Source organism: Orycteropus afer, unplaced genomic scaffold (assembly GCF_000298275.1).
Source record: "Orycteropus afer afer isolate SDZICR_OR568_19922 unplaced genomic scaffold, OryAfe1.0 scaffold00001, whole genome shotgun sequence".
Lineage (NCBI taxonomy): Eukaryota > Metazoa > Chordata > Mammalia > Tubulidentata > Orycteropodidae > Orycteropus > Orycteropus afer.
The window spans coordinates 14583692-14596377 of NW_006921588.1; the positions used below are offsets into that span (position 1 = coordinate 14583692).

General features: G+C 36.5%; 1 protein-coding gene across 1 annotated transcript in view; it reads right to left on the reverse strand.

Annotated features, from left to right (window-relative positions):
- The window catches only part of DNAJC10 (DnaJ heat shock protein family (Hsp40) member C10), a 59133-nt gene that overhangs the window by 12297 nt on the left and 34150 nt on the right, over nt 1-12686 (reverse strand). Inside the window, exons 16-19 of the mRNA XM_042780800.1 lie at nt 12246-12362; nt 7137-7238; nt 2507-2662; nt 1415-1548 (exon numbers count right to left, since the gene is read on the reverse strand). Coding sequence (XP_042636734.1) covers nt 1415-1548; nt 2507-2662; nt 7137-7238; nt 12246-12362 — 509 coding nt within the window. The remainder of the gene's footprint in view (nt 1-1414; nt 1549-2506; nt 2663-7136; nt 7239-12245; nt 12363-12686) is intronic.

The window sequence follows — 12686 nt, forward strand, 5'->3', positions numbered from 1 at the left end:
AACGATACAACTGATAAATAGACAGAAGATATGCATAGACACTTCACCAAAGAAGATATTCAGGCGGCCAACAATCATGTGAAGAAATTCTCACGATCATTAGCCATTAGAGAGATGTAAATCAAAACAACCATGAGATACAATCTTGCCCCAGAATTAACAGCAAAGTTCAACAAGACAGAAAATAATTAATGCTGGTGAGGATGTGGAGAGATTGGGACTCTCATACACTCCTGGTGGGACTGTAAAATGATAAAACCATTGTGGAAATCAGTATGGTGATTCCTTAAAAAATTGGAAACAGAAATACCATTTTATTTAGGAATCCCATTACTAGGTATCTGTCTATCCTAAAGAGTGGAGAGGCAGGACATGAATAGATGTATGCACACTCATGTTCATCACAGCACTATTCACAATAGCAAAGAGATGGAAACAACCTAAGTGCCCATTGACCAAGGAATGATAAACTGTGGTACATACACACAATGGAATACTATGCAACCCTAAAGAATAATGTAGAATCTGCAAAACACCACATAATGTGGATGAAATTAGAGGATATTATGCTGAGTGAAATAAGTCAATTACAGGTAGGACAAACATTGTATTAGTCGATTATTGTAAAAAGTCAAGGAAAGGTTTACAGATAGAAGAAAATTTTCTTTGTTGGTTACCAGACGGGGGGTGGGGAAGGGAAAATTCCTAGATAGGTTGGGGGGGGATATACATGTAAATGAAGATTATTAGGGGTTACTAGAGGTAGGAGGGAGGGGGAAAAGGGATGCTTTTGTTTGAGGGGCACTGAGTTTACGCTAAAAATGGTGGAATATTTTGGAAAAGGATAGCAATAATGGTGGCAGAACATGAAAAAGTCATCCTTGTCTCTGAGCTGTGAATGGTGAAGTTGTCATGTTGGCGAATGTATTGCTGTTTATGTTTTTACCACACACACACACACACACACACACACACACACAAGCATGGGTACCAAGAAATACCTGGGTTTAAACCCTAGGTTCAAGCCTTAATAGCTGTGTGAAAATTGTTTAATATTTCTGAATTATAGTTTCCTTATATGTAAATAAGGGTAACACTTTCTACCTCACAGGGTAACTATATGAACTGGTGGAAATAATGCAAGTAAATATCAAGTATAATGTCTGAAATCAAGCAGAAATTTAATCAATGTCAGTTCTTCCTCTCCATATCCTGTCTTCCACTAAAATGTAAGCTTCATGGAGAATGGGGGAGGTCAATACTTTCTTTTGATCTTTTTAGGTGCTCATTAAATACTATCTTAAACACTGCAGACTCTCATTAAGTAGTTCTTAGGTTACTTTTAATTAGTTAGGATGACTTTTAAATGTTAACTATAAATAAATTAGTATAGTAAATTTGAGAGAATACTTACTAATATTCATAAGCTTTCTTTGATTTTTGGGGAAAAAATCTTATCTCGGGATATCTCTGAACATTTTCTTGGGCACAAAAAGAATGATACTGCTGGCAATCTACACTGCCAACATTGATCAGTCCAGTTAACGTCTATACAAGGAAAAAACAAGAAGAGATAACGATATTAAAGTGATTAGAATAACATTACCTTTACAATTATTTTATATAAGTTTTACAAAAAAGAAACTGCCACTGTGAAATAGTTATATTTCAGTGGTTTCAACCAAATAAAAATGGATAAGGGCTTACCACATAATGGACCATTTACAGTAATGAACTGGAAATCTAATTTTGTGGTCAAGAACTTATTACAATTATTGCAGATTAAACAAGTGACTTTGCACATTATAGGAGCAACTATTTGTATTTCTAAAATTAAAAGGGTTACAAACAAAGTACTAATGTCTTTACAATGTTGTTTCAAAGAATTATATTTTTAAAATGCAAACAAGCATTACAGGTATACTGACTCATACAAGAATTTTAAAAAAATCACTGAAAAGAATTAAAAAATGTATCATCACAAATGTTAAAATGTTAAGATAATGGCAATCACTTTAACTCTGAAGTTTGATTTATATATATGAAGTAATAATTGCATTTCCAATTCTCATGTTCAAGTAAATTATTTCCAATCTTTCATGATTTATAACATTGTGTCTATACATAGGAAATTTCCTAAACCCATATATTTTAATGATAAAGACTATTTTTTCCTTATTTTAAGCCCCACCTTATTGTAAAAGAACTCTGTCTCAAAGCTCTAAAAAGAAAGACGGAAAAGAAATTTAAATAGAAAATAAAGGGGATCTTTGGGTCAATGTTTGCAACCATTTAGCTAAAAGTACACCAGATGACACAGAAAAAAAACAGGCAAATCATTCTATGCCACTCACATACCAGCAGTTAGAAATAGCATCAGAATTTAAATGGAATGATCAGAGCTGTTTCTAAATGATAATCTAGTTGTGGGTTCATTTATCTTAGTTTCAAAATAATAAATAACCTTAGCAAATATTAACATTTAAAAGAAGCTATTTTACTATACCCGAGCCATTCTTTTCCATTCTGGCATTAAGATTTGACATGGATGACACCACGGAGAATAGAAATCAATCATCCAGACTTCATCATGTTTTCTTTGTTTCACTAGTTGATTGAAAGTAGTGGGTGTAAGAGAGACCACTGAAGGATTCCTAAGATCCTAAAGAGAATATAGTTTCCATTATAGAAAATATAAAAAAGATTTATTTATACATTCTTAGTAAACTGTTAGTATATATCATTTAGAAAAGTTCCTGCTTTGGGGAACTCAAAGGTACTTAAGGATATTTAAAGAAAGTTGGTGAATCTTAAAGAGTGAGAAATGAGCCACTAATGTTTTTTAAGTTTGGATTTTGCATTTATTAAATCAAGCAGTATTTTCCCCTCATCTCTATGTATTACTATCATCATCTTAGTCTGGGAAGAGAGGCAACTTTATTTAATGTTATAGGTGGATGGTTTCAGTGAGGCTTCCAGACAAAGTCTGAAAGGACAGGGCCATCCACATCTGAAAAAACTGGCCAAAGAAAATCTTTGAATAGCACTGATACACTGTCTGATACGTTACTGGAAAACTTTATGAATAGCTATGAAATGCTGTCTGATATAGTGCTGGAAGATGAATCCCTGAGGTTGGAAAGCAGTCAAAATACGGCTGTCTCCCCAAAGTAAGAGTCTAACTTAATGATGTGGACGGAGTAAAGTGTTCAGGACCTTCATTTGCTGATGGGGCAGGACTCAAAATGGGAAAAAAACTACTACAAACATTCATTAATAATTAGAACATAGAATGTACAAAGTATGAATCCAGGAAAAACTGGAAGTAATAAAAAATGAAATGGAATGGATAAACATGGATATCCTAGGCACCAGTGAACTGAAATGGACTGTTACCGGCCATTTTGAATCAGACAAACATCATGTTCTACTATGCTGGGAATGGGAGGGCATTCATTGTCATAAAGAACATCTCAAGATCTAGCCTGAAATACAGTGCTGTCAGTGACTGGATAATATCCATATGCCTACAAGGAAGACCAGTTAATACTGTTATTCAAATTTACACACCAAGTACCAAAGCCAAAGATGAAGAAATTGAAGATGTTTACTGGCTTCTGCATGTTCTGACTAAACATGCAATCAAGATGTATTGATAATTATTGGTAATGTGAAAAGCTGGAAATAAAGAAGAATCATCAGTAGTTGGAAAATGTGGCCTGGGTGATGGAAATGATGCTGGAGATTGCATGACAGAATTTTGCAAGACCAATGACTTACTCATTGCAAATACCTTTTATCCGCAACATAAAAGGTGCTGGCTATACACATGGACCTTGGCAGATGAGAATATGCAAAAACCAGATAGACTACATGTGTGGAAAGAGGCGAGGGAGAAGCCCAATATCATCGGTAAAATCAAGGCCAGGAGCTGACTGTGGAACAGACCATTCAAGTTGAAGCTAAAGAAAGTCAGTCTGTGAGAGCCAAACTATGACCTTGATTATATTTCACCTAAATTTAGAGACCAGGAGTGAAGACAGATGAGTTGTGAGATGAAATCAAGAACATCATACACGAAGAAAGCAAACGGTCATTAAAAAGACAGGAAATGAAGAAAAGACCAAAATGCATGTCAGGAAAGACTCTCAAATGTAAAGAAGCTGAAGTGAATGGAAGAAATGCTGAAATAAAAGAACAGAAGATTTCAAAGGTGGCTCGAGAATACTTTGTCTTGCATGAAAAGTGCAAAGACCTGGAGTTAGAAAACCAAAAGGGAAGGACACACTCAGCATTTCTCAAATTAAAAGAACTGAAGAAAAAATTTAAGCCTCAACTTGCAATACTGAAGAATTCTATACACAAAATATTGAATGATGCAGAAAGCATCAAAAGAAGATGGAAGTAATACACAGAGTCACTGTATCAAAAGGAATTAATTGGTCAGTATCCAACTATTTCAGGAGGTAGCATGTGATTAAGAAGCAAAGGTATTGAAGGAGGAAGTCCAAACTACACTGAAGGAATTGGCCAAAAAAAAAAAAACAACAAGGCTCCAAGAATTGATGGAATATCCACTGAGATGTTTCAACAAATGGATGCAGTATAGGAGGCACTTACTTGTTTATGCCAAGAAATTTGGAAGACAGCTACTTGGCTAACTCACTGGAAGAGATCATTATTTGCGCTCATTCCAAAGGTGATCCGTAAGAATGTAGAAATAATTATCAATATCACACACAAGTAAAATCTTGCTGAACATAATTCAAAAATGGTTGCACTATTATATTGACAGGGAACTTCCAGAAATGGAAGCTGGATTCTGAAAAGGATTTGTAATGAGGAATATCATTGCTGATGTCAGATGGATATTAGTGGAAGGCAAAGAATACCAGAAAGATGTCTACCTATGTTTTAATGACTATGCAAAGGCATTCAACTGTATGGATCATAACAGATTATGGGTAATATTGTAAAGAATACGAATTCCAGAACACTTAATTGTTCTCACGAGGAACCTATACAAAGACCAAGAGGCTGTCATTGAAACAGAACAAGCGGATACTGTATGGTTTAAAATCAGGAAGGTTGTATTGTATGTCAGGTTGTATCCTTTCATCATACTTATTCAATATGTATGCTGAGGAAATAATCCAAGAAGCTAGACTCTATGACGAAGAACCATTAACAACCTGCAATATGCAGATGACTTGAAGCTCTTACTGATGACAATCAAAGACTACATTGTTTAGTACAGATTGCAGCTCAACATAAAACGAAGATCCTCAAAACTGGACTAAAAAACAAAATCATGATAAATGGAGAAAAGACTGAAGCGGTCAGGGATTTCATTTTACTTGGATCCAGTCAACACCCATGGAAGCAGCAGTTAGGAAATCAGACATTGTATTGCACTGGGCAAATGTGTGGCAAAAGACCTCTTTAAAGTGTTAAGAAACAAATATGTCACTTTGAAGACTAAGGGATGCCTGATCCAAACCGTGGCATTTTTTTTTTTTTTTAATTGTGATTTGGGTGAAAATTTACAGAGCAAATTCACTTCCCATTCAACAGCTCACATACACTTTGTCTCATGACATTGACCACAGTTTACCACAATGCAACATTTCCCCTCATACTTCCTCCCGATAGTTACCTCTTCCCTGTGTCCATCCCTCCATGCACTCCTGCCCCCTGAGCTGTCTCCTTGTGCATAAGCAGCCCTTCTTTCTCCTGTGATTGTTCTCTCCAAGGAGTGTATCTACCTAAGGTAAATGTTCAACTCATAAAACCATGGCATTTTCAATTGCCTCATCAGCATGTGAAAGCTGGACAATGAATAAGGAAGACTGAAGAAATGTTAATGCTTTTGAATTGTGGTGTATTGGCAAAGAATATTGAAAATATCGATGGACTTCCAGAAGAACCAACAAATCTGTCCTGGAATAAGTGCAGCCAGAATGCTCCTCGGAAGTGAGAACAGCCAGATGTTGTCTCATCTACTTAGGTCATGTTGTCAGTGGTGACCATTCGCTAGAGGTTATCATGCTTGGGTCAGTGAAGAAGGGAAAGACCTTCAATGAGAAGGACTGACACAGTGGCTGCAATGATGGGTTCAAATACAGCAAGGATTATGAGGATGGCACTGGACTGGGTGATGTTTTGTTCTGTACACAGGGTTACTATGAGTTGTTGTCAACTCAGTGGCACCTAAGAACATGGACAGATGAGTCAAAAATTTAAAGGGTTGACCAGATATCTACATATGCCAAATACTTTTGTTCTGGAACCAAGAATGACTAGTTTGGAAATGACCCCTTATTTACTAATGGAAAGCCTATCATTCTGTTTTGGGACACGCTGACTGGCAATACTGTACTACCTTCCTACAGATTACCTGCTCTAAATGCTGGCTTAACAAAGTTTCTGTCTATTACGATCAGGTAATACTAACCAAGATGTTAGCTTCACCAGAAAAGCGATCAAAACCAAACCAAAACATAACTCAACACTATTAGTTTTGGGAAGGAGAAAGAGGTAAGTAGGACAGAAAGTAAAGTGGTCATTAAATGGGTAATAAGTTGGGATGCTTATTTCTTTCTTAGTCTCCTGTAACTTTTTTAGTCAATCAAGAATATCAATGGGGAAAAAAAAGGAGATACTAAAGGTAAGTAGATATAGGACTTATCTGTGTTCATAAGACAGCAGGTTAAGCATTAAACTGTGTAGGCTTGAAAAAACCCACACCGGAATGGCAAGATTACCATTACCCACACACTTCTTGGATAATATTGGCCTCACTCTTATGTCATCTATTCAGGGCCTGAAAGAAAAATTCTGTGGTGGTTCCATCACAGAAAACGGCAAGGGAAGACAGGTTTTAAAATTTCATATTATCAATACATAAGTGTGTCTACTATGTACAAGTCACTATATAAACAAACAGGTAACAAATCATAGCCTTTATTCTCTCCCAGTTTACAGCCAAATACATAAGAGTAAAACATTTAAAAATAACAGAATTCATTTTCTGATTAGAAGATATCTTGGCATGAAAAGGATAAACCCGATTACTGAGCCACATGAAGTAGACATTCCCACACAGGATTTATAGCCACAGGCTATAATTTAAATACCTCTATGAACTCCAGGATCTGTTCAGCAGAGTGATGGCCTTCATACTCATGAACGTTGGACTGGTTAAAAACCACTGTTGTTGGATAAGCCTGAATGTTATACTGTAAGGAATGAGAATACAAATTAGATACAGATTTACTATATTTTACCCAAGTGTTTAAAAAACAAACAAACAAACAAATAAATAAAAAGCCCCTCGCTAAACTACTGTTGGTGTCTGAAAAATTTCAGCCTGGTCAGATTTAGCAAAGGAAGAGATTCATGATGGTACTGATGAAATACATGAACTTCATTTATGGTTACTCCATTTAGCTATGAAATCCACAGACATCAAACACTGAAAAGTTAGCATGCCTAACCTTTTTACTCTCCTGAACAAGGCTGGAAGTAGGTAGGAAAAGCAAGCTATAGCTCTAGATTGAATCATCTTTTTTTTTTTTTTTTTTGACTCCATAATAGATACTCTACTTTTACCAGAAGCAGAAGAAAATTGTTGAAACAAAGGAACAAGAAAAAATTTGTATACTACTGTATTTTAAATTGGGAGCTTTGGTGGCATAGTGCCTAAGGCATTTGACTGCTAACCAGAAGGCTGGTGGTTAAAACCCACCAGCCACTCCTCGGAAGAAAGGTTGGTCTATCTATTTCCGTAGTGATACCGCCTTGGAAACCCAAGGAGGGGTTGCTTTGAGTCAGATCCGACTTGATGGCAGTGAGTTTGGTTTGACTTTTGTATTTTAAGTTAGGAGCTCCGGTAGCACAGTGCCTAAGGCACTTGACTGCTAACCAGAAGGCTGGTGGTTCAAACCCACCAGCCACTCCTCGAAAGGAAGATGGGGCAATCTACTTCCGTAGTAATACTGCCTCAGAAACCCATGGAGGGATCCCTATGAGTAGGGTCCGACTCAACGGCACATTAACAACAACAACATTTTAAGTTAAAGAATTCTAAAAGAACATGGTCTCTTTTAATCCTAGGAATCAAGACAGCCTTTATGGTACAAAATGCCAGTTTCTGCCTCAGAATTGATATAAGCACTAGCCCAGAAAATATCTTTCTCAAATTTTTATCTATTTATTTTTAAAAGTTATAAATGTACCTCTATTTCTGGATTTAGGAGCCCTGGTCACACAGTGGGTAAGCCTCAGCTGCTAACCCGAGAGGTTGGCAGCTTGAACACACCAGCCACTCCATGGGAGAAAGATGTGGCAGTCTTCTTTTGTAATGATCGCAGCTTTGGAAACCCTATGGGGCAGTTCTGCTATGTCCAATCGGGTCACTATGAATTGGGATCAACTCGATGGCAACAAGTTGATTTTTGGTGAATTAAGGGCCCTGATGGTGCAATATTTAAGTGCTCAGCTGCTAACTGATGGTGGTTTGTACCCATCACAGCACCAAGGGAGAGAAGACCTAGCAATCTGCTCTCAGTGTAGGAAACCCTATGGGGCAGTTCTACTCTGTCCGATAGGACTGCAATGAACCAGAACAGACTTGATGGCAAGCAACATCTACAGATTTGCTGCAGGGCAGCTTTACGTTCTTACCGTTGGTAAGCACACATTAGCAAATGGGATCCTTGAGTAAGATTTAGAAATCTGAATCTCTGACAAGGATTTAGAATAAACAATGGGAACACTTATCCAATTTTTGAAAAATGAATGCAAATTCAAAACATTCAGAGGACTAACAAAGTAACTATAGCTAACTTTTAACAAGTGCTTACTATGTGCTGAGTACTACTGAGGCACTTAACATGTACTTTCTCATCTGTTCTTCAGAATTCTATCTGGTAGCTAAAATTACTACACTCACTGAGGCTTTGAGAGGCTACGGGACTTGCTCAAAATCTACCAGTTAATGAGTAGTGAATTTGGGCCTCTAATCCAGGTGAATCTGATCCTAGTTTTAACACTTCTACTAAATTACATATATGAAATTTAATAAGTTGAAAGAGAAACTAGAAAACTGGAGGAATTCAAGTTAATTGTTTATAAAATTAATGTTCTATCTGGTTGGCATTTCTTTTCAAAGTCACATATAAGACACCCAAACCAAAGTCCTAATTTATATTTGTACTTATTTCTAATCAAGTTTCAAATGACTGGAGAGAGAAAAATCTAACAAATAACTATACATCCATCCTCTATATTTAACAAAGATGAACTTTTTTCCATACTGGCACAGTGCTGAAGTTCTCTGAATACCTCTTCCTTGGTCCCAAGCAGTGTGCCTGGTTTTGAATACTATTCTGCAACCTGAATTTTTTTTTTTTTCATTTTACACTGTATTTTTGAGAATTAACAATGTTGGATCTAGTATTATATGTTCTGTATTACACTGCGTGACTGGAACACTATTTATCTATATACTTGCTATTGTCAGAATCCTCTTTTATGAAATGTTTATAAACTTTCCCATGTTTTTCTATTATTTAAAAACATTGATTTGTAGTCTTTAAATAATCTAGACACTACTGTTCTGTCAGTTACATGTGCTGTAAGTAATTCCTCAGTTTGCTGTTTTACTTTATAGTACCTCTTTCTTTGGTGGTGATTATAAAATTTAATGTAGTAAGATTCATTCATTTTTATCCTTACAGTTTGTATTTTTCTGTACCTGAAGTATGAAATTATTTCCCATATATATGCCACAAAGATTTCCCTACACCATTACTTCTAATACCTTTTAAAAACCAAACATTGCTTTCTTTTTCTCTCCCTTCCCCCTTATCTCTCCCTTCCCCCTTTTCTCTCCCTTCCCCCCATTGCCCCATCTTTTAAGAATAATTTAATAATAAGATATTTAAAACACACACATAAGTAGAGAGCAATAAACTCTCATGCAGTGATTATCCACATACAGCTATCAACTCATAGCTATTCTCCCTTCCCCCCAAGGTTGTAATCTTTTTTTTTTTTTTTAATTGTGATTTGGATGAAAGTTTACAGAGCAAATTTACATTCCATACAGCAGCTCACATATTCTTTGTCTCATGACATTGACTGCAATTTCCCACAATGCAACAGCTCCCCTCCCACTTCCTCCCCATATTTACCTCTTCCCTGTGTCCATCCCTCCATGCACTCCAGCCCCCTGAACTGTCTCCCTGTGCATACACAGCCCTTCTATTCTCCCATGATTCATCTCTCCAAGGAGTGTTATCTACCTAATGTAAATGTTCAGCTCATATGTCTGCCTTTGTTTGGTTGGAAGCCACAGGAGTGGGTTTAATTCCAGACCTGAAGGGCAGCTAGGGGCCATAGTCTCAGTGGTTCCATCATGTGCTATCAGACCAGCAAACCTGGTCTTTTTTTTTTAAAAAATGATTTTCAATTTTGTTCTACATTGTTTTTCCTCTCTATCCAGGATCTCCTACACTGATCCCCCTCCAACTGGCTGACAGTGGTAGCCAGGTACCATCTATTTCTTCTGTCTCATAGTCACACAGGCTGAGGGTTGCACGGTATACCAGTTGCTTGGACTGTTTCCATGCATCTTTGGTTTTCTTTATTCTTCTTTGCTCTGGACAAGGAGAGACTCATTGTTGCATCTAGATGGTTGCTTGCAAGCTTTTAAGATTCCAGTTGCTACTCACCAAAGTAGGATGTGGAACAATGTTTTTGTGTAGTATATTATGCCAATTGAGCCGGATGTCCTTTGAGACTACGTCCTGATCATAGCTACACTTACTTCATTGACAATCTCACCCATTCTACTCCTACCTCAAGATTATTTTAAAGCATATTGCAGATGATCATCTCATCTACAAAAATTTCAGTATATCTTTAAAGTATCTGTATCTGAAGTATGAAATTAGCTTTCCCCTTAATAAAACCACAATATCATTTTCATATCTAAAAATCATTAATAATTTAAACTCTTCAGCTATCCTTTCATTTTTCATTATTTCCTCAATTATCTCATACAACTGATTTTTCTCTTTTTTGCAGCTAGTTTGACTTGTATACAAACTATGTCTACAAATTGCATTTGACTGTTATGTCTTTTAAGTTTTTTTAAATTTCTTTCCCTCAACTTTTTTTATTTGTTGACTGAAGTGGATCAAGGAGTTGCTAGGGTGGTGCAAACTGTTAAGTGCTCGACTACCAGCCAAAAGGCTGGTGGTTCGAATCCACCAAGAGGCACCTCAGAGATAGGCTTGGCAATTTGCTTCCATTGGTCACAGCCTTGAAAATCCTATGAAGTTGTTCTGCTTTGCACACATGATGTTATCATGAGCTGGAACCAACTCAACAGCAGTTCAGAACAAACTGGGTCATTTGTTCTGCAGAGCTCTCTATAAATGCCAGGGTTTGAAGACAGCAAGTCCAAGGCATCACTGGGATTTCCTATACACTGATAGATTTGTACAGTTGGTCTGATTTAGGTTTGATTTATTCCCCCCAAGAATATTCCATAGATGGTATTATATACTTTCCTTATGAGGGATATAATAGCCAGTTTGTCCTAGAACTTGAGTTAATTAACCTAAGAAAATATTTTGCATTGCAAAATTTTCAAAAAGCTCATTCACTGATTTAATTTCCTTCTATTAACTATACTTATCAAGAAAGCCAAAAAATAAAAACCATAGATTGCCGAAAGGTAATTATTAAGTTAAAGACATGTAAAACCCACTGCCATAGAGTTGATACCAACTCATAGTGACTCCACAGAACAGAGTAGAACTGCCCATAGGATTACCAAGGCTGCAAATCTACAGAAGTAGACTGCTACATGTTTCTCCCGTGTAGTGTCTGGTCAGTTTGAACTGCAGACTTTGGGGCAGCAGCCAAGTGTTTAATCACTATGCCACCAGGGCTTCTGAATGTAAACATCATTTGTAAACATAAAGGTAAACATAAATATTTTCCTGATTTTGATAAATCAGACCTTATCAACAGTCAGCAACACACAGGATCTATTCATATTTAATCTGATCATACATTTATATCATTTTTTGGAAATTATGTTAAAAAAATGTGTTACTCCATTAAGTAGAAGATGTACATTTAAAAATTATTTTATTGCTTTATATTAGGCTGCCAAAAGGCCTATGTTGAAAAAAAATTAATTAGAATAAATATTTACATTTATATCTTACCATGCTACAGAGTCCCTCATGAACTGTACAATCTAGTGTACCAAACTTAAGCTGACCATAAAGATGCTTTGAAGCTTTTCGTAACTCTGGCAATAAAGCTCGACATGGTGGACACCACTAGAAAGAAAGAAATACATATATAAACACTGAGCCAAATGAAATAAAAATATCATTTCTGCAACAAGCAATAGCTAAGATGAACTAAGTTGCAAATTTGGAGGGGCAAGTACATCAGTGCTCATTTAGAATCAATACGTGATAATGCTGCTGGTGGGACTATAAAATGGTACAACCATTGTGGAAAGCAGTATGGTGATTCCTTCAAAAGCTGGAACTAGAAATACCATTTGACCCAGCTATTCCATTACTAGGTTTATATCCTAAAGAAGTAAGAGCCATGACAAGAACAGACATATGCACACCCATGTTCATCACAGCACT